Genomic DNA, 25,510 nt, shown 5'->3' with positions numbered 1-25,510 from the left:
TTTATAACCTACATTTTCTAATTCAGTGAAATCTGCAATGGTCCCTCCTATGACTAATATCTACAAAGCTCTCTTGGAATATCTATTCAGTTCCCTGTTAAAAGGAAAATTAAGTAGCAATCAGAGAAACAGGGGAGTTAGGAAACATGGGAGAATTTGAGTTCTAGGAGCTTTATTGAGGCTTTAGCAAAGAAAATGCCTGTGTACAAACTACAGATTCTGCCAAGGGTCTAAGAGGTTATTTAGAAAAATATTCTAGCAAGTATAAAATTAATTCAAGCATCACTTGAATACTCTCAATACCCTTGAATACCCCTCTTAAAAACTGTGGAACAGATATTTTACAATTTTCAGAACCCCAACTTTCAGAATTAGAAGTCTTGCTTCAGTTTAGAAATTGTCTTTTCTCTACTGGATATGTTCAAGTTTATTCTATGCTTTCTGATCATATACACGAAGGTAAGGATTAGTTTAATTTCTTAACAAAAGCTTGTTGCTTTTCCTATGAAGGTAACTTAGCAAGATCTTGCATTACAAATCACCATTTTTCTCAGAGAAACTACTCCTGCATTCCTGCAAAGCTGTTAGCTTTTAGTATTTAACCCCTGATGAGCCTATATCCTTGTGATTTAAAACAGACAAAAGTTATACATGTCCCGTCTTTGGAAAGTTTGCTCTTATTCCTGTATGGTTTTTTGTTGTTGTTGTTGTTGTTTTGTTTTTGTTTTTGTTTTTGTTTTTGTTTTTTTGGTTTCTCGAGACAGGGTTTCTCTGTAGAGCCCTGGCTGCCCTGGAACTCACTTTGTAGACCAGGCTGGCCTCAAACTCAGAAATCCGCCTGCCTCTGCCTCTCGAGTGCTGGGATTAAAGGTGTGTGCCACCATGCTCAGCTCCTGTATATATCCTTGTTTAAACTTAAAAGTCATATTAAAATTGGTGTTTGACTCAGTTTCTCATATCCCACTGACATACCGTATAATTCACAGGGACAGGTTATTGTAGAATGAGCTCATCAAACCTTAAGAGATATAGACATATAAATTACAAAGTAAAATTATAATTATTGATCTCCTTATAATACTTTATAGAACAATAAATAAGTCCATTTTTTTAACTTTTCTAGCCCCTAATAATATAAAGACCTAATAACTGGATAATAAAAATGACTGATGTTTTTCTGGGAGAAGCTCTGTTTGTATATTTACAGGACTCTGCAAAGAATTTGTATGTACATGAAGAACAACTTGTCCTCAAGGAGATTAAAATCACAACTTAATATTCATCGATAACCTATAGATCAAAATTATGATAGTAAAGTTTAAAGTATGAAATAAAAATATAAGCAGAAAAAAAATCTCACATGCTCTCCCAATCTTATATCCACCCATCTAGGATGCACTCGCCTTGCAGAGCCACAGCTGGGATGCAGAGTTTTAGGGCTCCATCCTCTCACATGAGGTCATGCTTCCATCCCACCTCAGTGTCCTCTCTAACCTCTGCGCTAAATGCCCCTTTTTTGTGCATACACAGCAGTCTCCTTCCTCTGTAGTGGCTAGCTGGTAGCCTGAGTCTCCTGGCCTACTTGCTTATGCAATGGCTGTTGGCTGACACCACAGATCTCCTGCCCAGGCATCTGCTGTGTGAATTGTGGGGTTGCTCTTGTTCTCTGTCTCAGAAAGCATCTCTGAATAATAACTTAGTAAAATTGTTCTCTTTTTCTGCTTCCCTATCTCTGACTCATTTGTCCTTTGTAAGTCATCCACCTCTTTTAGGTTAAAAGGAGGATGGAGAAACATGGGGAGGAGGAGGTAGGAGAGGAGAAGGAAAAAGAGGAGGAAGAGGAAGGGAGGAGGAGGAGGAGGTTGTAGGCAAGGAGCAGGGACTCTGTGTACCACCTTCTCATATTACAGAGAGTGAGTTAGAGCAGCTGTCACCAGCATTTCCAGTCTGGGGACAGTAAGGTGGAGAGCACCTCAGCAAGCAGGTCAGATTTGCAAATGGAACTAGACCTCTTGCTCTGGAACCAAAGTGACTGTAGGAGGTCACCAAGGTGTGGGAGGTAAAGACATGGGAGATATAGGAGTAGAAGTTGTGGGAGGTTTTGGTGTGGGAGGTGTAGGTATGGGAGCTGTGGGAAGTGGACTTGTGTTCCTTCTGCAGTAGCTGAAATTGCATCTTAAAGGGCAGCTGCCTACTCTGTCATGTCATACTGTCTTGTCTGATTCAAGGATAGTGGCATTTGTTGCTCCATAAGGGAGCATCAAAGAAGTTCAGAGATGGAGGTTCTAGCCAGTCATAACCACTCCCTACATGGGAGACAGAGACAGGAACACCTGCCCTCCAGGAGTTCACACAATAACACATGTGTTAGTCAGGGTTCTTTAGGAGAGGATCTGAGACAGAATACATATGATAAGGAAGACAGGTTGCATTGACTTCCATGATATGGACCCAGTGGTTCCTCTATCCATGATGCTGGATGCCTTAGCAGTTCCAATATGGTGTTGAAGGCCTTGGGCACTCCTGGAGAGTCTCTGGGCTTCAGCCCATATTGAAAGGCTGAAGAAACTGGGATTCTCAAAGAAATGAGATAGGCACACTTACCAGCAAGGAATGAAGGTAGGCAAACAAATAGCAGTGTACTTTCCTTGAACTTCTGTCTCCTCTGGGAATCCTCATCCACCGTAGAAACACCTGTATAGACCGACACAGAGATTTGTCTCATAGTTAATTTCAGATACAACCAACTAGACAATCAGAATTAGCCTTCATGCTGTGCTGAGCCTCCTGCAAGTCCAGAAGAAAGCTCCAGGCATGTAGCCTTTAGGAATCCTCACTTGCCCTGGGGTGGGGTTTTCTATGCTGAAGCATCTTTTAAGTCACTGTGCTCTGCCAAGTAACCCCACACACTCCCTGATCCACTGAGTCTTACCTGGGTGGGATGGTGTCTTTGGTATGTGGTGGAACTCTCTGTGGGCTGTCTAGACATTGTTCACCTCTCCCTGGGAGTCACCCAGTAGCAGTGATGACTTCATGGCACTGGAGAAGGAAATAAGCCATTCATTTCCCTTGAGTGGCCTTCATGTCTGTTTAAACAAACTTATCTGTATGTTAAAACTCAGATCCAGGCAAATTTGGATGAATTTTTGGGGGAATCTTTTTCTTTTACCAAGCAGAGTAGTGAAAGTTGGGAGTCTGGAAGCTTCCCTGAGAGTCAGGTCTCCTTCCCACCACCTCCTGCCATGAACTTGCCTCTTCTCCCTTAATGAATGGATTCCACATAATGTAAACATCTCGTTGAAATTAATCTTATTTTTAAAGGAGAGCAAAATCATTGTAAAGGTGGGTCATGAAAAGTTACATCAACCTGTCCAAGACTGGTGATGTGTTTGTCTGGCACAGACCATGCCCCAGGCGTCTGGACTCCAGACTGGGCTTATGCTAAGTTTAGTCCCTATAAAGTCTCTAAACCCTCTCATGATCTATGCAGGGTTATTAGGTGAGCCTTAGACTTCCATGAGCTTCTCATGTTAATACTTAGATCATGTAGGCTTTATCCTAGAGATAATGAATAATGCCCATGTCTGGCATTATTCTCAATATCCTCAGTGATCAACCCCATGGCCATCATCTGCAATACACTCACTTGAGCACTTGAGATCTCCCACCTCTGTGTGTAGCATGTGCACATGGGCAGCTATGTGTGGCTGAGGGAGGCCAGATGCTGATGTCAGATGCCTTTCCCTATCACTCTCCTCCTTATGTGACAGGGTCCTTCTCTGAATCTGGAGACAGTTCAGTTAGTTGGTCAATAATCTCCATGGATTCCCAGTGTACTGGGGTGAGGGGGAAGCAGGTGCACCCCACCATACATAGCTATTTTCCTCAGATCCTTGTGCTTGTGAAAGATCCTGAGAGAGAGAGAGTGAAAAATTATTTAAGCCCCTAGACCTGTGTCCAAAATAAGCCTCACTAATGACAGGGAGTAGAACTTGCCCCATTGTTCCAGGATTCCAGGCATTTGCAGTTTTTGCCTTTCTAATAAACCTCTTGCAGTTTGCATCAAGATCATTTCCCGTGAATGATTTGGGGTGTCGCCTATCCTGAGTCAGAATGGGGGGGTCCTCATGTTGTGGGTCTTTCATTTGGTGCATGGGCTGGGAAACACGACCATCCCTCACACCGGAGAATAGACTTGGAGATATGGGGATCCCCTCTGGAATGTGTTCGTACTGGTCGGTGTCTCTGTTCTGAGTGTTTGTTTTCTGTTTTCTGTGCTTTTTGTGTTGGTTTGTTTGTGTATCGTCTTTTGTTTCTGTATCACAGCACTGCCTGAGTTTATACTAATCAGCCTGATTTTGGATCCACCTGAGTTTGGTTTAAAAATTGACCTGGGGGATGCCGCATATGTAGAGACCTTTGTCCCATCTATAGGGACCTTTGTCCCATCTGTAGGGCCCATCTGTAGGGCCCATCTGTAGGGACCTTTGTACCATATGTTGGGACCTTCGTCCCATCTGTTGGTCGGTAGTGATATTGTAACCCTCTTGTCGTGAACCACCCATGTGATTCAGAGACCCTCTGGGTCATTTCTCTGGTTTTGGTTGTCCCAGTGGAAGTGGAAAAAGATGCCTTTGTGTTTGTAGATGATGGTGTTTTCTGAAACGCGTGCTTTCTGTTTGCAGCTGTCCTCTCAGGCCTTAAGGACCGGAGGACTGTGTTCAGCAAACTTGCTAGGAGGACCACAGGCTGCCACCCTGGGGGATGCCCTGGGAGGTGGGGAGAGCCAGGGATGTCTGGTAGTTTCCAGAGATCGGTCAGAGGGACCGAGTTCTGTTGTTGAAGCTGGTCTGCTTGTGGAGGACGCAAAAGGGTCGTGTGTGTCTAGATCTGTTGGTTTCTGTTTTATGTTTGTGTGTGTGTGTGTGTGTGTGTGTGTGTGTGTGTTTTGGTTTTTTGTTTGTTTGTTTGTTTTTTGAGACAGGGTTTCTCTATATAGCCCTGGCTGTCCTGGAACTCACTTTGTAGACCAGGCTAGCCTCGAACTCAGAAATCTGCCTGCCTCTGCCTCCCAAGTGCTGGGATTAAAGGCGTGCGCCACCACGCCCGGCTGTTTTGTGTATATGTTTAGAGCTATGTGAAAATCTAGAGAAGCAAAGGTAATTCTCATAGGTGCTTTAATCCCTGACTAGAGATGATTTACACATGAGAGAACGGGTTTGAAAAAGCAGTACTCTCCGACTATCTGGGGATAATTTGGTGAAAGAGAAAAAACAGACAGTACCAACTGGTCTTTGGAGCCCTGCACCTATAGTTAGAAGTCTAGTGTGGCTTGAGAAGTCCTGCTAGGAGCTAATTGTAAATGCTGCTCTGAAAGGAGACCTGAAAGCCCCACACTGCTTCCAAGTTAGAGATTTGGTCTACATTAGACACCACCGCACAGAAAACCTTGAGATTCGGTGGAAAGGCCCTTATCTTGTATTATGCTTCTGCTTTTCCATGTGTGTTAGAAAATTGTGTCTAGTTCTAAGATTAGAACTATTTACTAGAAAGAGTGGGGATTGAAAGATCCTGAGAGAGAGTGAAAAATTATTTAAGCCCCTAGAACTGTGTCCAAAATAGGCCTCACTAATGGCAGGGAGTAGAACTTGCCCCATTGTTCCAGGCTGCCAAGTGTTTGCAGTTTTTGCCAGGTGTTTGCAGGTTTTGTCTTTCTAATAAACCTCTTGCAGTTTGCATCAAAAACGTTTCTCATGAGTGATTTGGGGTGTCGCCTATCCTGAGTCAGAACGTGGGGGAGTCCTCACGTTGTGGGTCTTTCACTTGTACAGCAGTGGCATTACCTACTGAGCTATCTCCCTCCTTCCAGTATTAGAGATCTCAGGTGACATTACCAACAATCTCTACATTTGTTTATTTAAAAAGTATTACATGAGCCATGCATAAATACATGGATTTAAAATATCATCATGAGAACCACTTGGCTTAAGTCTTCTTGATGTTTATTTTTTTATTCATGTGTGTCTTAGGGCTGCCGGCCCTCAGGTCTATAGTGGTTACCTCAGTAACCACCGCATCACTCACTCCCAGCACTGCCTAGCATCCATGAGACCCTGAGTACCAAACTACAGAAAGAAAAATAAGATAAAGAGCTGGCACCCTTTCCTGTGCACTCCTATCCATGCAGTACCACCAGGCTGAGCAGAATGCTGTCACTACCCCATCCATTCCTACCCCAAGGCACCTGCTTCTTCTGACCTCCTGCTCTTTCTAATGTTTTAGTTCTGGCGTGGCAGTATTTGCCTTTAATCCCAGCATTCACTGTGCCATTCTGGCTGGCCTGGAGCTCATGATCAGATCAGGCTAGCCACAAACCCACAGCAAGTGCTTCTCTAGAGAGAGAGATCTTGCTTTGCTCTGCTTGACCTTGGCATTAGAGTGGTCACATTTGTGTTGGCAGCTGCCTGTGTGTGTTGGTCCTCACTGTGAAGTAGCCCTCACTGGGTGCAGGCTCACTACCACACTGGTGGCATAGGCACAGATGAGCAGAGCTCACATAGATTGGAGTGCATTTGGAGTTGATGTTTGGGTTCTACCCGGGTGTTCTGAGAGCCCAGAACCTAGTAGCTTTCCTTCTGCACAGGAGGTGGAAAATTGCCTGTGACACACAGCTATGAGAAGTTAAGGACTTTTGACACTCAGCTGGCTAGGAGGATCACAAGGTCTGAACTGGACAGAATTTATACATAAAGACAGTATTAAGCCTGAAAGTGTGTCTTTTAATTTTTTCTTACTTTTTATTTTTTTTTAAAAAAAATTATTTATTTTTATATGTATGAGTACACTGTTGCGGTCTTCAGACACTCCAGAAGAGGGCATCGTACCCCATTACAGATAATGGAATTGACATCAGGAGCTCTGGAAGAGCAGTCAGTGCTCTTAACTGCTGAGCTATCTCTCCAGCCCAGTGTCTTTTTTATTTTTACATTTTATACTTAAGGTTATTATTGGTGTGTGTGTGTGCAAGTGTATGGGAGTACGCACCCCAGTGTGAATGTGAAGGTCAAAGGATAGCTGGCTGGGGTTGGTCCCCTCTTCCACTGTGGGTTCCTGGGGTGAGACTCAGGCTGTCAGGCTTGGCAGCAAGTGCTTCTATCTACTAAACTGTGTTGCCCTGAGAATGTCTCTTCTTTATAAAGGTTTGTTTTTTATTATTTTAAACTATGTCTCTGTGTGTGTTTGTATGTGGGTATGTGTTGGGACAGAAAATGCTTCAAATCAAACTTGGGTCCTCTGCAAAAGCAATATTTGAACTTTATGGCTGAGCCATCTCCAGCCCCAAGAGTGGGCCTTTCCAGTTTGGATCTCTGCAGACATCCTTCTGTCAGCTTTCTTTATTTTTTTTTTTAATTTTTAAAAAGATTTATTTATTCATTATATGTAAGTACACCGTAGCTGTCTTCAGACACTTGAGAAGAGAGAGGCAGATCTCATTATGGACGGTTGTGAGCCATCATGTGGTTGCTGGGATTTGAACTCAGTACATTTGGAAGAGCAATCAGTGCTCTTAACTGCTAAGCCATCTCTCCAGCCCCACTTCTGTCAGGTTTCTGTTGCTGTGAAAAGTGTGTGAGAAAATCACCCTAAATGAGGAAAGGTGCACTGGCATATAGGTTCAGAGTTGCGGTCTGCCGTCCATTGGCTCTTCTTTCTGAGCCTTGCTGATTATATCACTGCCTAGGGCCTGTCCTGGAGGCTGTTGACCTTCTAGGGCTGTGGTTTTCAATCTTCTTAATGCTGTCACCCTTTAATACAGTTCCTCATGGTTTGGTGACTTACAGCCATAAAACTTCAGTTGCTCCCTCATAACTGTAATTTTACTGTTTGTTATGAACCTTACTGTAAATAACTGATACATCAGCAGCATATCTGAAGTGACCCCCCCTCACACACGGGTTGGAAAACAGAGAGGAAACAGTGAGGACACAGAGGGAGTGGGGCCACCATTCTGTTCGAGAACACACCCCCAAATTACCATCCAGTCCCAACTCCTGAAGGTTTTGCCACCTCCCAATGATACCACAGGCTGATGAGCAAGTTAGAGCATCCAGACCTTAAGGGGATACTCGCTCTCCAAACAGTACCAACCTGTTTTAGTGTTCAGCTTTGTTTTTGGATTTATATATTTGTGTGTGTTTGTGTGTGTGTGTTTGTTTGTGTGTGTGCTGCCTGCATGCATTCTGCACACCATGTGTGTGCCTGGTGCCCACGCAGAGGATGAGCCACCATGTGGGTGCTGAGAACTAACTAAACCTAGGTCCTCTGCAAGAACAGCAAATGCTCCTAACCACTGAGCTGACTCTCCAGCCCCTGCCCTGTTCCAGTGTATTTTGGGCAATAAAGAGTCAGCTAGAGACCTTACATGTACTCACTTGTTTTTGACTAGACTTGCTTCAAAGTCCTTGCTGCCCTGAAACTTGTGATCCTCTTGCCTCTGCCTCCTGAGTTTGCAGAAGACTGTGGGCATGTGACGCTATGCCTAAATAGGAATTTAGAACATATTCACTGGTACTTTTCCACCCTTAGCATCTCAACTGGGGCTGCTGATACTCCTTTAGGAGCCAGGGGGTGGGCTAGAGGTTATTTTTTAATCAAAGCATAATATCAAGCATGCACACACAAGCACCTGCTGCCCCCTGGTGGCAGTATCCCAGGATTGCAGAGCCTTTTGATGGACCAAGATTCAGTTTGTCTTGGATTTTATAGGTTCACTTATAGTCAAAATGCATTAAAGATGGTTGAAACTTACAGAATGGTCAGCATAGGTATTCTGATACAGGAAGCATTGTCAATGTCTTTATTTCAGCCGATGGATTCCTACACATAAAAGGTATAAAGGGAAAGAAGAAGGAAGACATGTCCTGAGTGATTGGTGTCAGGGGCTCTGTGGCACATAGTGGACCTGAAAATAACCTGGCAGAATCTCTTGGTCATGTGACTTGGGCAGAAGAAGACTTGGGCAGCCTTCTTTAGCTCACAAAATTAGGATGTGCTGGGATAAACTTTCTTATTTGAAGTTAACCCTGAGGTTCACTGTTCTTACTGATTTTTTTTTTTTTTTTCTGAGACAAGGTTTTCTTGAGTGAACTTGCTCTGTAGACCAGGCTACAACTATTGGGATTAAGGCATGCACCACTGCCGCCTGGCATTCCTAGATTCTAAATTCAGGTTTCTAGTCATTAAGAACTGTAGTCACGGGCTGGTGAGATGGCTCAGCAGGTAAAAGCACTGACTGCTCTTCCAAGGGTCCTGAGTTCAAATCCCAGCAACCACATGGTGGCTCACAACCATCCGAAATCTGACTGACTCTGTCTTCTGGAGTGTCTGAAGACAGCTACAGTGTACTTACATATAATAAATAAATAAATCTAAAAAAAAGTACAAAAAAAAAAAAAAGAACTGTAGTCACAAAGATCATTTTTGCCTGAGAGTAAACCCAGAAAACCCACACTCTAACAGGTGTGATTGCTAGGTTTGCTGTTAGGAATGTAGCTGGCTTTGATGTTCTGGCATGCAGTGGAGTGAGGCCCTAGGGCTTTGAGATGACCAATGGGGTCCTTGACTTTCAGCCCATAATCTTCTGGTGGTTGGAGAGAGGATGGTTACAGAAATATCAGTCACTTGTTTCTATAAATGTTTCATAATTGTACTGGCTAGTTTGGTGTCAACTTGACACAGCTGGAGTTATCACAGAGAAAGGAGCTTCAGTTGAGGAAATGTCTCCATGAGATCCAGTTGTGGGGCATTGTCTCAATTAGTGATCAAGGGTTTCAGGCCCCTTGTGGGTGGGACCATCTCTGGGCTGGTAGTCTTGGTTCTATGAGAGCAGGCTGAGTAAGCCAGTAAAGAACATCCCTCCATGGCCTCTGCATCAGCTCCTGCTCCCTGACCTGCTTGAGTTCCAGTCCTGACTTCTTTCAGTGATGAACATCAATGTGGGAATTTAAGCTGAATAAACCCTTTCCTCCCCAACTGCTTCTTGGTCATAATGTTTGTGCAGGAATAGAAACCCTGACTAAGAGAATAATGTAAACTGAATGTGATGAAATATTAAAAACATCATTCATTAATTATTGAAAAGTTCAGCCTCTGGAAATGGCGATATGTCTCCTTATACTTCCAACTTAAAGGAAAAATTGAGAAATTGTGAATTACAAAATTGGATTCCCAGAATGGTGGTGAAATGAATCGCCATAACGTTATTTTCTCCTCTGAAATTTGTTAACCATTTTCAGCTGTAGCCTCTCTGTTACAGTGAGCTTACCCATTCTGTATTAGGACAGTGCAGGTGCCCCACACTTCACTATGCTTACTATTTTTATATCTCTGTGGTTCTGGAAAAAACAAGGTGATATCATGTTAAAACTAAGAGTCTTGTGGACTCAAATGTTGGAATAAAATTCAATTTTATTTTATTATACTTGTAATTTTATTATCAAAACAAAGCATCGATACAAGTTTGTATCAAATGTTGCTATTAGTTTCAAGCCAAATTAATAGTTTGCCTTGTAAAATGAATGATTGGAGTGGGATTCAGTGATGTGCAGCTGTGATCCCAGCAGTTTGGGAGGCAGAAGCAGAAAAGTTAAATTTGAAGCCAGACTAGGATTTTTACCTTAGGGAGAGAGAGAGAGACAGAGAAAGAGACAGAGACAGACAGAGAGAGACAGAGAGAGACAGAGAGAACCCTAAAACTAGAGCATGGTGAGATGTGTCTGAGTCTTCATTGTTTGTGAGCAGTTTGCCTCGGGTTAATCCCCTGAGTTGTCCCAGCTTCCTTCCTAGTGTGGTTCATATAAAATATACTGGGGTCTCAGCAGTGAGTGAGTTGTCCATCTCCCATTCCATAGTTGAGGTGCCTTCTGTTCCATGAACCCTTTGATGAAGACCGGCCCTTGCTGCTGTGAGCTTGACCAGATTCTGTCAATGCCCACAGGCATCCCATGCTGCAGCTTTGGGGACTAAGGGTGCGAATGATGACCCTCCTGAGGCCACTCTGTCAGAGCTCATGTCCTAGGAGTCTCTTGTGGAGGGAAGGAGTCAATTTCTGTCTTCATGATCTGGGTTAGATTTTACATGATTCACTCCCATAATCAAACCACAGTTTGCCCTTTTCAGATGATCAGTCTCTTTGCTCTCCTCGATTTATGTGCCTGGCTTTGCTTTCCTGTAAGTGTGTGCACTTGTGCAGAAGCCAGATAACACATGATCATCTTCAAAGGCAGCAGAATGCTGAAGCAGCGATCTGAATCTTACTGTTTTTTCCCTTTTTCTCCCAATGCAGTTAACAAGCACAAGCCATGTTCCGAGCCCACCTACCAAGGGATAGTCACCGAGAATGATAACATGGTGCTGGTGGACCTCCCACCACCACCACCACACACACACCATCGCACTGGATAAAGTTTCACTGCTGTGGTTTGCAGATACTCAGACCAAGCTCTGCACTGTCCACAAGCCTGGCCTGGACAGGAAACAACTTAAGTCTGACTGGATGACTGAACCTCTCAGGAAGTGTTCTGGTAGCCTAGAGCTGTTGTGGCTCCAGGCACCACATGTTCTTCTTGTAGTAGTTGAGGTAGCTGACAGTAAGCCATGTTGTTGGTCAAAGGGAGAAATGCTTAACCTAATTGCATCATTATGTGCTCTGCCTTGTGTGGATAGGCAGATACTGTCTAGACACACACAGCACAGACTGAGCACACATAGACTACATGAACACTGCTCAGGACAGAGAGGGGTGGTGGGCTTGGGGACCCGGGATCTGCCTGTTCACTTACGTCCGGGTATTCAAATGCCTGTTTCACATCACTCCGGCAACTCTTAGTTCTTCCGTTCACCTGCACAGACTTTAGAAACATTGAGCAGTCTTTGTGGGGCAATAACTTTTGGCCTAGATTTACTTTTTTTAAAATCTCTAAATTTTATTCAGCTGAATCTTTTTCTATAGTTTTATTTTGCATATGTGCACCATGTGAATATCTGATGTCCACAGAGCTCAGAAGAGAGCATCATATCCCTTGGAGCCAGAGCTGTGTGGATACTGGGAGTTCAAACCCAGGTCCTTTGCAAAGGCAGCGAGTGCTCTTAAACATTGTGCTGTCTCTCCAAGTCTTTCATTCTGTGGTTTAAAATCTTGTATGGTGTTGCGTTATGTAAGAAGTATACATTGCTGAACACATTGTCAATTTGTATTTGTTTATTTTTACAGGCATGTACCACCATGCCCAATTTAATGAATTTACTTTTTATTTTCCTTTTTGTGTGTATGGGTGTTTTGCCTGCATGTGCCTGTGCACCATGTGCATGCAGTACCCACATAGACAAGAAGAGGGCACCAGATTCCCTGGAACTGTGCATGACCTTGTGGGTAGTAGGAACCAAACCCAGGTCCTCTGGGAAATCATCCAGTGCTCTAACCAGAGTCATATCCTCAGACCCTTGGTTTTTTTTTTTATTATTATTATGTATTTTCCTCAATTACATTTCCAATGCTATCCCAAAAGTCCCCCATACCCTCCCCCCTACTTCCCTACCCACCCATTCCCATTTTTTGGCCCTGGTGTTCCCCTGTACTGGGGCATATAAAGTTTGTGTGTCCAATGGGCCTCTCTTTCCAGTGATGGCTGATTAGGCCATCTTTTGGTACATATGCAGCAGGAGTCATGAGCTCTAGGGTATTGGTTAGTTCATAATATTGTTGCACCTACAGGGTTGCAGATCTCTTTAGCTCCTTGGATACTTTCTCTAGCTTCTCCATTGGGGGCCCTGTGATCCATCCAATAGCTGACTGTGAGCATCCACTTCTGTGTTTGCTAGGCCCCAGCTTAGTCTCACAAGAGACAGCTATATCAGGCAGACCCTTGTTTTTTAAGTAAAAGTTTTTGCTATGTTAATGCTAGCTGGCATCACACTTGTTATCCTCTTGCCTCAGCCTTCTTAATAAAGTTATTAAAAGTTTGATATGAGTTATTTTATAAACTTGCACCCTATGTCTTTGCAGAGAAAATCCCTTTAGGAGAGTGTCATAGATTTTGATCATGTGGTGATTTTCCTACATCACTGAAATTTAGTGGTGTTTGCCATACAGATCTGCCCTGACTGCTGGAAGGCTGTGCTTTCTCAGTCCCAGAGTGAAAGTAAACACTGGGATAAAACACACACATGCGTGTGGCTGTGTCCAGGTTTTAAATTTTTCTTTAATTTTTTTCTTTTGGTTTTTAAAGTTTATGAATGTGTTTTACCTGTACGTGTGCAGGTGTGTTAGGAGGTCAGAAGAGACCATCAGATCCCCTGTTCTGAAGTCATGTGAGTGCAGAGAGTCCACCCAGGTTCTCTGCAGGAGCAACAGGTGCTCTTAACCCTTGGGCCATCCCTCCAGCCTGGGTTCAGCCTTTTATGTAGGTTCTGGGAATCTGAACCTCAGGCAGTTAGGTTTTGCCAGCCTCTTTACCAATAGAGCCATTCCCCAGCCCAAAACAACTTTTTAGTTTTGAGATAGGATTTATGTTGACTCAGTTTTTTAAAGATTTATTTATTTTATGTATGTGTGTATACTGTCACTCTCTTCAGATACACCATAAGAAGATATCAGGTCCCATTACAGATGGTTATGAGCCACCATGCGGTTGCTGGGACTTGAATTCAGAACCTCTTGAAGAACTGTCAGAGCTCCCACCCACTGAGCCATATCTCCAGCCCAACTTATTGTTTAAAAAGATTTATTTTTGTTACCTTTGTTATACACACAGGGGCACATACACGTGTGTACGCATACAGACACACAACCTGCGCATAATATACATACACACAGAAACATACATGCACACATGCACACCACACTGCTAATACACATGCATACATACACTGTACACACTGCACATACACATGAAAGTGCACACACATATGCCACACACATACGAACATGCATACACAGTATGCATGCCACACACACACACACACAAGTGCAGGTAGCTGCAGAAGCCAGAAGAGTACCTTTTGCTTTGAAGCTAGCTCTAAGTGTCCAGCTCCAGACTTTTTTTTTTTTGTAAGTATTTATCATTGCTCCTCCTGTGTGACATTTAGAGCTACATCACAGTTTTAGTGAGATTGCCAAGGATATGCTGCCAGTGGGTTTATATACATTCCTGCATTTTAAGAAGTGATTTAGAGGCTTGGGGAGATAGCTCAGTAATTAAAAACACACTGCTGCCCTTGTGGAGGACCAGGGTTCAACTCCCAGGACACATAGGGTAGATCAGAACTGAAACTCTAGTTCTAGGAAGTACAATGCCCTCTTCTGACCTCTGTGGGCACCAGGCATGCATGCGGTGGGGCACAAACACACATGTAGGCAAAAACACCCGTGTACATAAAAATAAAATGTTTTGAATAAATTAAGAACAAACCCTTAAAAGGAGAGTAGTAACTCAGGCTGGGAATGTGCTAGTCTGTCACCACAAACCTTGTGTTCAGAGCTCAGAGCCATGTCACGCTTTTAGTCCCTTCAGCATTTGTGAGGTGGAAGCAGAGGGATTAAACAGTCAGGCTCATCCTCTGTAACATAGTCAGTTTGAGGAAAACCAGCCTGAGCTACATGAGACCCTCTCTTAAAACACGAGGAGGCCAAAAATGACTGGTCCAGGATTCTGGGATCACTGCCCCCAGCCTTGATTTACAAAGCACTAGGTGTGTGCAGTCTGTGGTGCTCAGAACCCACCTCACAGCTAATAATGCATTTGCTCCTGAGCATCAAGAAGAGACGCCAGGTACTTTTCCAAATGCTTTAGAAATAAAAATTTGTATTTAATTCCCCACCACTCAAAGTAAGGAAGCTTTCTGCTAGCCCCATTTTAAAGAGAGGAACCAGGAACTGGAGTGATGCCTTGGTGGTTAAGAGCACTGGCTGGTGTATGCAATGGTGTCAGCGTTTGGAAGCTGATTATGGGATGGATACACTAGCAAGATTTTGCTGAAAGAACCCAGATATAGCTGTCTCTTGTGAGACTATGCTGGGGCCTAGCAAACACAGAAGTGGTTGCTCACAGTAAGCTATTAGATGAATCACAGGGCCCCCAGTGGAGGAGCTAGAGAAAGTACCCAAGGAGCTAAAGGGATCTGCAATCCTGTAAGTGGAACAACAATATGAACTAACCAGTACCCCCTCGGAGCTCGTGTCTCTAGCTGCATATGAATCAGAAGATGGCCTAGTCGGCCATCAGTGGAAAGAGAGGCCCATTGGTCATGCAAACTTTATCTGCCTCAGTACAGGGGAACGCCAGGGCCAAGAAGTGGGAGTGGGTGGGTGGGGGAGTGGGTAGGGGAGCGCGTGGGGGACTTTTGGGATAGCATTGGAAATGTAAATGAAATAAATACCAAAAAAAAACATTACAATTAAAATACGACCTCTTTTGAAAAAAAAAAAAAAAAGAGCACTGGCTGCTCTTCAGGGGACAAAAGTTTGTTCTCAGGTACACACATAGTGTCTCATGACCACCAACTATAACTGCAGTTTCCAGGGATCTGATGCTCTCTTTCAGCCTCTGTGAGTACCAGGCACGCATATGGTACACTGATATATGTGCAAAGAAACATCACACATAAATAAAAATAAAGAAGTTTTTTCATTTTCTTTTTTGAGACAGGGTTTCAAAAACCCTGTGTAGCCCTGACTGTCCCAGCACTCACTCTGTAGACCAGGCTTGCCTTGAACTCAGAGATTCACCTGCCACATGAGCACTAGGATTAAAGGCGTGCACCCCCACGGCCAGATTTACTCCTCAGTGTCATCATCTGTAAACACAAGAATTTCAATGCCCTTCCTAAGGCTTGGGCATATTTGTTTGTCTATGAGTTGAAGAGCTTAAGTTTACTCCTGAAGACTGGGGATGTTGCTCAGTGGTAGAGCACCTGTCTACCATGCATAAGGCTGTGGGTTGCAAGCTACACCCCAAGCCCCACCCTGAGTAATAAAAATTAAAATAAAAACAAAATAAAAACATCATCCAAAGGAGTAAAGCAGTGCTTGGTTCAGAGTCTTGTATGGAATGTCTGCTGTTTCCAAGTAAACACTGGAATTATATGTAGCATGTTTAAAAATATGTTTTCCTGACCCAGCAAGATGGTTTGGTGGGTAAAGGCACCTACTCCCCAGCTGGATCCCTGATCCCTGGAGGAAGGAAAAATGGCCTCCTGTAAGCTGTGTCCCCCCTCCACAAATAGATTTTTAAAAATTCAGTTTAGGTTTGTTTCGTTTTGACTTTTTTTCAAGACAGGGTCTTACGACTTAGCTCTGGTTGTCCTAGAACTCTATAGACCAGACCGGCCTCAAACTCAGAAATCCACCTGCCTCTGCCTCTTGCAGGCTGGAATTAAAGACATTAGCCACTATACCCAACAATAAATGCAATTTTTAAAAATGTTAATGTATGCCGGGCGTGGTGGCGCACGCCTTTAATCCCAGCACTCGGGAGGCAGAGGCAGGCGAATTTCTGAGTTCAGGGCCAGCCTGGTCTACAAAGTGAGTGCCAGGACAGCCAGGGCTACACAGAGAAACCCTGTCTCGAAAAACCAAAAAAAAAAAAATAATAATAATAATAATAAATAAATAAATAAATAAATAAATAAAATTTTAAAAAATGTTATTGTATGTCCTTAAATTTAATATTCTGTGGGAAATATGTATCTACTTACATAAGTTGTTATTCAATTCCCTCACACTTCAGATTATTTTTGTGTTGAGCAAGTCTAATTCTGGAGACATATTCTGAGGTTGTTTTTGCAATGGTACTGAGTCTGCTGTGGTGACAAGATTGGAGATGCCTTGTGAGGTGGCAGTAGCTCACTCTCAGTGAACTGACAGTGTCCCAACTTGTCCTGGGCTCTTTATGGCCACCTGTCCTTGGCTTCTGGTCTCACCATAACATCCCTGGTGGGGAAACTAGTTCAGAACATGTCAGCTGCCTGCTGTGAGGAATGGTGATCTTGTCCACTTCTCTCCCTAGTGCCCTGGCTAATTCAGTGCTTGGGAAACACCAGTACTACATACATGGATGCAGAAGGACAGATGAGTTTGTCTAAGACCACAAGCTTTACTAAGTATGTTGCCGTTGAACCAGGCTCTCTGGCTGCAGTTCTCCAAGAGGTGACATCTGAAAGTTGAGAACAGTCTGGTTTGTGTTCCCATCCCTCATGGGATGTGTGTGTAGGTAAGCACTGACCGAGCTCACTTGACAGAGCTCTGAAGCAGACACATTTGTGGTATTGAGCATTCTGTCCCTGATGCCCAATGTCAAACTCTTAGGGGACACATGGCCAAGTCTGGATTGTTTTCTTGGTGCGATGTAAGAAAATGTGCCAGGGAGTTTGTTGAGGTTATCTGCTGCAGGTATCCCCCTTCATAGATGAGCCTGAAGCAATGACTCCCCTCTCAGCCTTTATTCTTACATATTTCAAGATTTATTATTATTAGTTTTATTATTATGTTTCTGGCTGCTTTCAAATCTCTTTCTCTGGTCTATTTTCAAGTGTGAACATTTTGCCTATCTGCATATATGAACACCATTTGGTGTCTGGTGCCCTCAGTCGTTAGGAGAGGGTATCAGGTCCCTGCAGATGCTTGGGAGCCACCATGTTGATGCTTGGAATCAATTTTGAGTCTTCTGCAAGAGCAGGCCAGTGGTCTTAACTTTTTTTTTTTAATTTTGTATTTATGTATATGAGTACATTGTAGCTCTCTTCAGACACACCAGAAAAGGGCATCGGATCCCATTACAGATGGTTGTGAGCCACCATGTGGTTGCTGGGAATTAAACTCAGGATCTCTGGAAGAGCAGTCAACACTCTTAACTGCTGAGCTATCTCCCCAGCACCCCACCCCCGCTCTTAACTTCCAAGTCATTGCCAGCCCACATTCTTCTGTTCAATTAAACATCTTTACTTCACAAGTAGCTTATGGTCAAATTTATAAGTTCAGAAGTCATGGCTGGTGAGGCAGAAGAGGGAATGTGGAAAGCCTTTCTTTCAAAGCCTAACAGATCTAGATGCTGGTGTGCCATAGCCACTCCAGTAAAGTCTCTGTGGCAGACCCAAAAGTCCTGAGGCAAACAGTTTCATGGAAACTTAGTTTCCTGGAGCCTTGGTATCCCATAGCATGAATGTTCCAAACTTGTCCTTGTGTTAGTAGGTGAATGGGCCTGTGTGCTTTCTTTCAGTATTGCTTTATTATCAGTGCCTCCAAGGAACGATTTGTCAAATACCTAAATTAGCTTGAACTTTGCTTCCTAGCCTTCACCAATGTCCTAGCCAGCCCTTGAGCAGGCCCTGGGCTTGGAATTTCATAAGAATGTAGCCGATTAAGAGGAATTGCCTCCAGTATTGAAAAAGAGATAGTGAAAGAAATCAAGCATTACTATCTACTATATAGAGTTAGAAATCTCAGGGCAAACTTAGCAAAGTAATTTAGAATTCTTATTATACTTATATATGGCAGACTACATTACTTAATAGACGAAAGTCCCTGACAAAAATCACTTAGAATAACAGCCCAGTCATTCATATATACAGGAATTTACAATGGTTTAGGAAGTAGGTCAGGATGTGGTTTAAGGAGGAACTAGAGTATTGCATTATTCATGAGAAGGTTACCTAGAGCAGAACTCCCTAGCACATACTTTCACTAGCCCAGAAGCATAACATAGTTAGGTATTTACTAAGAGCTGGCTGGTGGCTGACTAAACAATAAATCAGAATTAGAACTATGACTTGGACAAGAAAGTACTTGTCCTGGGAACATAACGACCTCACACCTGGCTTTTAGGAATATAACTGACCTTAGATAGATATGACTTTGTCTCAGTTGTTACATTGCCTAGTTCCTGTCAGTCTTTATGTATGCATTCTTCTGTTTTGTGTCATTAAGCATCAAGTAACCTCAACATACCTTGGGTGATGTGTTACCTAACTTCTTTATTTTCTTCTGTATCATAAGTCTGATGCTTGCTTTGAGAAATTCCATTCAGATCAACGCTCTCTTATGTTAGCATCTGTTTTTCACCCTGCCAACTCCTTCATGCCTGGGTCCCAGGACCTTGATTCTCCTGAGAGTTGAGGGGCCCCTGCGAGTTGAGGGGCCCCTGCGAGTTGAGGGGCTGACTGAGTCCAGTCCACAGCACTGGTGATTTAATGCAGCCAGGAAGGCACTGCACGGGTGAAGCATACATGGGCATGGGCAGCACAGGTCCCCATAGGTCACTGTCAGCTTCCTAAGATAGCCATTGAGATGTCTACAGAGAAACCCTGTTAATGTGTTCAGTTTGTTAATGCCGCGTTGGGGTAAGGCCCTCACTTCATCCGGTGACTAGCACCGTGCCAACAGTCCACAACATGGCATCAGTCTCTGAGCTCGCCTGTATCTACTCAGCCCTCATCCTGCATGACAATGAGGTGATGGTCACGGGAGTTAAGTTCAATGCCCTCATTAAAGCAGCTGGTGTCAGCGTTGAACCTTTCTGGCCTGGCTTGTTTGCAAAGGCTCTGGCCAATGTCAACATTGGTAGCCTCATCTGCAATGTCGGGGCTGGTGGGCCCGCTCCAACTCCTGGAGCTGCACCTTCTGCTGGTCCTGCTCCATCCACTGCTGCCGCCTCTGCTGTGGAGAGGAAAGTGGAAGCAAAGAAGGAAGAGTACAAGGAATCCGAAGATGACATGGGCTTTGGTCTTTTTGACTAAACTGCTTTTGTTAACATGTCCAATACAGAGCTAAACCTGTACCTGAATTGTACCCCCTGATATCTTTACACAAGGGTACAAACTTTAGTGTATAAAGAACCTGTTAGATATTTTGCATATTACTGTAGTATTGAGCATCTGAAAAAAATGCATAGTGAGGGGAATATATGTCTATAAAGATTTGCTAATATTCTTAGGTAAAACACTTACATCCAGTCACACAAGATTATTGATTCTGAACAAAAGAGTCTGATAAGGGTTAACAATCTATTCAAATATTATGATCCCACTCTGGAGGAAGGATTGACTTTTGTTGTGGGAAGCCGTGATAACATTTGCCATCACTAAATGGCGCTAAACCTCCATTGTGCCAAACCGATCTCTTTGTTTAGATCAAGCTATGTTGTGCGAATGTGCAGGGACCTAAAGCCCGCCAAAGTCACTAGCCCATCCCCGGGGCATATGAGATCGTGGATAAAGCTGCCAGTGGTATTTAGACACGTCACACCATGGGGTATTTAAGCCACACACGTTTCTGAGCCTTTTTTGTCTACCTCATCATTATGAAATAAAGGTTAACTACGGAAAGGTCTTTTGTTCTGTGCATGTTTTTTGCGGGCAAAAAACAATAGTGCAGGACAATTGGTGCTGAAATCCCAGGAATGCCTCACCACCACGCAGCGCCAGAGAGGGACCCTCGGACCAAGCAGAGAAAGGACCTGAACTGTAGTGGAGAAAGGTAAGCTCAGAGAGACATGTCTGGCTTTAATCCCTTTAATCCCTCCCCTTAACTGGAAGGCAGTAGTGAAAGGTTTTGTTTTCGTGTTGGCTGTGTTAACCCTATTCATCCTGGTTTTATCCTGCACTCACCAGAGGTGGTGCTGAATTTTGACTGCTACTAGGCACGGTCAGACGGACGTATATAAGCCGCGGTGCCTGTCCCATACTTAAGCCTCTCCTGTAGATAAAGGAGCAGTATGGGAACTTCACATTCTGTGATCACAGCGCTGCAGTCTGTCTTAAAGCAACGTGAAATAAAAGTTTCTACAAAAACCTTAGAAACATTCATCAAGGAAGTTGATCACGTGGCACCTTGGTACGCGTGTTCAGGGTCGTTAACTCTTACCTCTTGGGAGAAATTAAGGGGAGACTTAGTTAAGGAACAACAGAATGGGAAATTAAAGGTAGGGACCATGGCATTATGGAAACTGGTGAAATCATGCCTGGAGGATGAGAGACGTCGCCCAGTTATAATAACAGGACAGGGGATATTAGAAGAATTACAAGACAGTATGCCGGAAACAGAGCGGGGTCAAAGGTAAAGAGCTCAAAAAAGGAAAAGTGCACATAAGAAGCAAGGCCCTTCCAAAGACCTTGGGTCCGAGGAAGTGAAAGATTTGGGGATAAATCCCCAGGGAGAGGAAAAGGAAAAGGAAAAAGTTCAGAGAAAGAAAAGCCTTTATCCGGTAAAGGAACTAGAGGCTTTGAGGCTTGATAGTTTAAAAACAGATGAGCTTAGCCCCTCTGAGGAAGAGGAGTTAGAATATGAGGCAGCTCACTATGAAGAAGAAAGATACCATCCAGATGAAAGGCGAGTGAAGAAATCAGAGAAAAAACTAAAAGTTACTGGGGACACAGAGCAGGCCACCTCTAGGCCTTCTGGTCTCAATGCTCCTCCACCTTATGTGGAGAAATTTTATTCTGATTCTTTCCTCTCTAGGGAGGAAAAGAAAAAACTATATCAGGCATTTCCTGTCTTTGAAGTTGCTGAGGGAGGGCGCGTACACGCCTGTGGAGTATATTCAGATAAAAGAACTTGCTGAGTCTGTACGTAATTACAGAGTTAGTGCCAATTTTACCATATCTCAGATTGAAAGATTTATAACCTTGGCCATGACTCCAGGAGACTGGCAGACAACAGTGAAGGCTGCACTCCCTAATATGGGGCAATATATGGAGTGGAAAGCGTTGTGGTATGATGCTTCTCTGTGGAGAGCCATGCCGCCAGCAATCGCTGTGGAGAGCCGTGCGCATGCCGCAAGCAATCGCCATTATAAGATGGCGCTGGCCTCTGCTGTGACTAACTAGTAAACAAGCCTGTGCGCAAGTGCGAGAATGAACTCAATCCTAGTCACTGCCCATTCTCGGGGTGTAATAGTGGGGTGATGGGCGAGCAACGAATCAGGAGCTGTCACGCCACATCAGGTGCTGAAACGTCATGGCTGAGCGCTATATAAGGGACTCCATTTTCTGGGGTCGGGGTCTTCCTGAGAAGTAAGCAATAAAGCTTTGCCCTGGTTGTCCTGAGTGTGTTCTTGCCGGCGGGGACAAAAGCTTGGGATACTTCTCAGGTGCAGGCCAAAGTCAATGCCACTGCTGAAGGCGATCAGAGAAATTGGACATTTGAATTGTTAACAGGACAAGGGCAGTATGTTAATAATCAGACAAATTATGATTGGGGAGCATACACTCAAATCTCCGCTGCTGCCATTAAGGTGTGGAAAGCACTTTCCAAAAAGGGAGAGGCTGGAGGATACTTGACAAAAATTATACAAAATCCCCAGGAGCCATTCTCAGACTTTGTAGCTAGGATGACAGAGGCAGCAGGCAGAATCTTTGGAGACCCTGAACAGGCAATGCCTTTAGTGGAACAGTTGATTTATGAGCAAGCCACACAAGAATGCAGAGCAGCAATTACACCCAGAAAGAGTAAAGGACTGCAGGACTGGTTAAGGGTATGTCGTGAGGTTGGAGGCCCCTTAACTAATGCAGGGTTAGCAGCTGCCATCCTGCAGAGCCAAAGGCGTTCAAATACAAGTAATCACAAGGTCTGCTATAACTGTGGCAAACCTGGGCATATAAGAAGGGACTGCCAGGCCCTCGCAAAAAGGGAAGTGCTAGGACCGTGTACTAGGTGTGGGAAAGGTTATCATCGAGCCAGTGAGTGTCGCTCACTTAAAGACATCAGAGGCAGACTTATTCAGTCTGGACCTCCCCAGGCAGAAAGAAGTGAAGACAATTCAAAAAACGAGTTTCTGGGCCCCAGGTCTCAGGGCCCCAAAACATATGGGACCCCAGCTCATAACAGACTGACACTACGGTCCACAGAGCTGCAGAAGTCTCAGCAGGAGTGGATCTCCATTCCACCACCCAATTCATGATGATGCCCCAAATGGGGGTGCAGCCCGTTCCCACTGACTACAAAGGGCCTCTGCCATCCGGAAGTGTCGGCCTAATACTGGGCCGGGCCTCCCTTACTTTACAAGGCCTCACTGTTCACCCTGGAGTCGTAAATCAAGATTATGAGGGGGAACTTCAAGTTCTTTGTTCCTGCCCTCAGGGTGTTTTTTCTATCTCACAAGAGGATAGAATAGCTCAGCTAATAATCTTGCCAAGCCTACATGGCTACTCCCCCTCCTCTGGTGTCCCTCAAGCTGCTAGAGGGATTGGCTCTACTGGAAATGATTCTGCTTATTTAATAATGCCTCTTGACTCCAGGCCATCCCTAGAGTTAGTTATAGAAGGGAAACAATTTAAAGGGATTTTGGATACAGGAGCAGATAAAAGTATCATCTCCTCCCACTGGTGGCCAAAAGCTTGGCCCATTACTCAGTCATCACATTCATTACAAGGGTTAGGCTATCAGTCCTGCCCCACTATCAGCTGCCGTTCCTTGAGCTGGCAGGCACCTGAAGGTCAAACAGGACGATTCACTCCCTATGTCTTACCACTCCCAGTTAATCTTTGGGGGAGAGACATCTTACAGGCAATAGGAATGACCTTGACTAATGAATACTCACCGCAAGCTGTTCAAATGATGAAGAAAATGGGCTATAAAGAGGAAAAGGGATTAGGGAAAGGAGAGCAGGGTAGGCTTGAACCTATTCCTCAAGAAGGTAATAATGGGAGACAAGGCTTGGGTTTTTTCTAGGGGCCGTTGGGGGGTCTATGCCCATACCATGGCTTACGGAGGAAGTTGTATGGGTTCCTCAATGGCCTCTCTCTCTGAAAAACTAGAAGCAGCCACAAAACTGGTCTCTGAACAGCTACGCTTAGGTCATTTAGAGCCCTCTACCTCACCCTGGAATACACCTATTTTCGTAATTAAGAAAAAAATCTGGCAAATGGCGCTTATTACATGATCTTAGAGCAATTAATGCACAAATGCGCTTGTTTGGGTCAGTTCAACGAGGGCTTCCATTGCTCTCCACCCTACCTAAAAATTGGGAAATTATAATTATAGATATTAAAGATTGTTTTTTTCTCTATACCTTTATGCCCTCAAGATAGGCAAAGATTTGCATTTACCATCCCAGCCATTAATCATTTAGAGCCTGATCATAGATACCAATGGAAGGTCCTACCTCAGGGGATGGCAAATAGCCCCACTATGTGTCAACTGTATGTGCAATTGGCACTTAAGTCAGTTAGAAATCATTTCCCATCGTTACTTGTAATAATTTATATGGATGACATTCTAATTTGTCATAAAAATTTACAGTTATTGCAAGAAGCATACCCTATATTAATAAAAACGTTAGGGCAATGGGGACTGCAGGTGGCCACCGAAAAGGTGCAAGTTGCTTGAAGAGGAGCCTTCTTAGGGTCACTCATTTATCCTGACAAAATTGTTCCTCAAAAATTAGAGATTCACAGAGATTATTTACACACCTTAAATGATTTCCAAAAATTATTGGGAGATATAAATTGGCTGAGACCATTTTTGAAGATTTCCTCTGCTGAGTTAAAACCTTTATTTGATATTTTGGAAGGGGATTCTCATATCTCCTCCCCTAGGGCCCTTACTCCTGCTGCCAATCAGGCCTTGCAGACAGTAGAAAAAGCTTTGCAAAAGGCTCAACTACAGCACATTGATGAGTCACAACCTTTTGATTTGTGTGTCTTTTTTTTTTTTTTTGGTTTTTTTTTTTTGGTTTTGTTTTTTTCTTTTTTTCTTTTTTTTTCGAGACAGGGTTTCTCTGTGTAGCCCTGGCTGTCCTGGCACTCACTTTGTAGACCAGGCTGGCCTCGAACTAAGAAATCAGCCTGCCTCTGCCTCCCGAGTGCTGGGACTAAAGGCGTGCGCCACCACGCCCGGCTTTGTGTGTCTTTAAGACAGCCCAGTTGCCAACCGCAGTCTTGTGGCAAAATGGACCTTTATTATGGGTTCATCCAAATGCATCTCCTGCTAAAATAATAGATTGGTATCCTAATGCAGTTGCACAACTTGCGCTTCGAGGAATAAAAGCAGCTATTACTTATTTCGGACAAGACCCTAATTCCTTGATTGTGCCTTATACCGCTGCACAAGTTCAGACCTTGGCAGCTACATCTGATGATTGGGCAGTTTTAGTCACCTCCTTTTCAGGACAGATTGACAATCATTATCCAAAACATCCAATTTTACAGTTTGCCCTGAATCAGGCTATAGTGTTTCCACAAGTAACAGCTAAGGACCCGCTTACAGATGGGATTGTGGTGTACACTGATGGATCAAAAACCGGTATAGGTGCTTATGTGGTCAATAATGAGATAGTATCTAAGCAATATAATGAAACCTCACCTCAAGTTGTGGAGTGTTTAGTGGTACTGGAGGTTCTTAAGGCATTCCCAGGGCCGCTTAACATTGTATCAGATTCTTCCTACGTAGTTAACACAGTTAACATTCTTGAGACAGCTGGGGTAATAAAACCCTCCAGCAGAGTTGCCAACATTTTTCAAC

The 25,510-nt window shown here is 43.9% G+C and overlaps 2 protein-coding genes across 4 annotated transcripts in view; one reads left to right on the top strand and one right to left on the bottom strand.

Annotated features, from left to right (window-relative positions):
• Positions 1-25,510, bottom strand: part of LOC110288391 (uncharacterized) — a 125,033-nt gene that overhangs the window by 32,407 nt on the left and 67,116 nt on the right. The window lies entirely within an intron of this gene.
• On the top strand, positions 19,432-19,788 carry LOC147004055 (large ribosomal subunit protein P1-like). Of its 3 annotated transcripts, none has more exons than XM_085838611.1 (2): positions 19,444-19,518; positions 19,591-19,788. In XM_085838611.1, the coding sequence occupies exons 1-2, from the start codon at positions 19,444-19,446 to the stop codon at positions 19,786-19,788; spliced, it is 273 nt and encodes a 90-aa protein (XP_085694737.1). The 3 variants fall into 3 exon arrangements, with proteins under 3 accessions (XP_085694738.1, XP_085694737.1, XP_085694736.1); XM_085838610.1 differs by having other exon boundaries at positions 19,444-19,618; positions 19,685-19,788; XM_085838612.1 differs by having other exon boundaries at positions 19,432-19,788.

This window comes from Mus caroli, unplaced genomic scaffold, assembly GCF_978045245.1.
Source record: "Mus caroli unplaced genomic scaffold, Mus_caroli_1 scaffold_6, whole genome shotgun sequence".
NCBI classification, from domain to species: domain Eukaryota; kingdom Metazoa; phylum Chordata; class Mammalia; order Rodentia; family Muridae; genus Mus; species Mus caroli.
The sequence above is the reverse complement of the archived record's forward strand: the minus strand, read 5'-3'. Positions and strand labels throughout refer to the sequence as shown.

Excerpts from the sequence above, each read along its gene's own strand:
- LOC147004055 (XM_085838612.1), top strand. The coding sequence starts at position 19,444 with ATGGCATCAGTCTCTGAGCTCGCCTGTATCTACTCAGCCCTCATCCTG.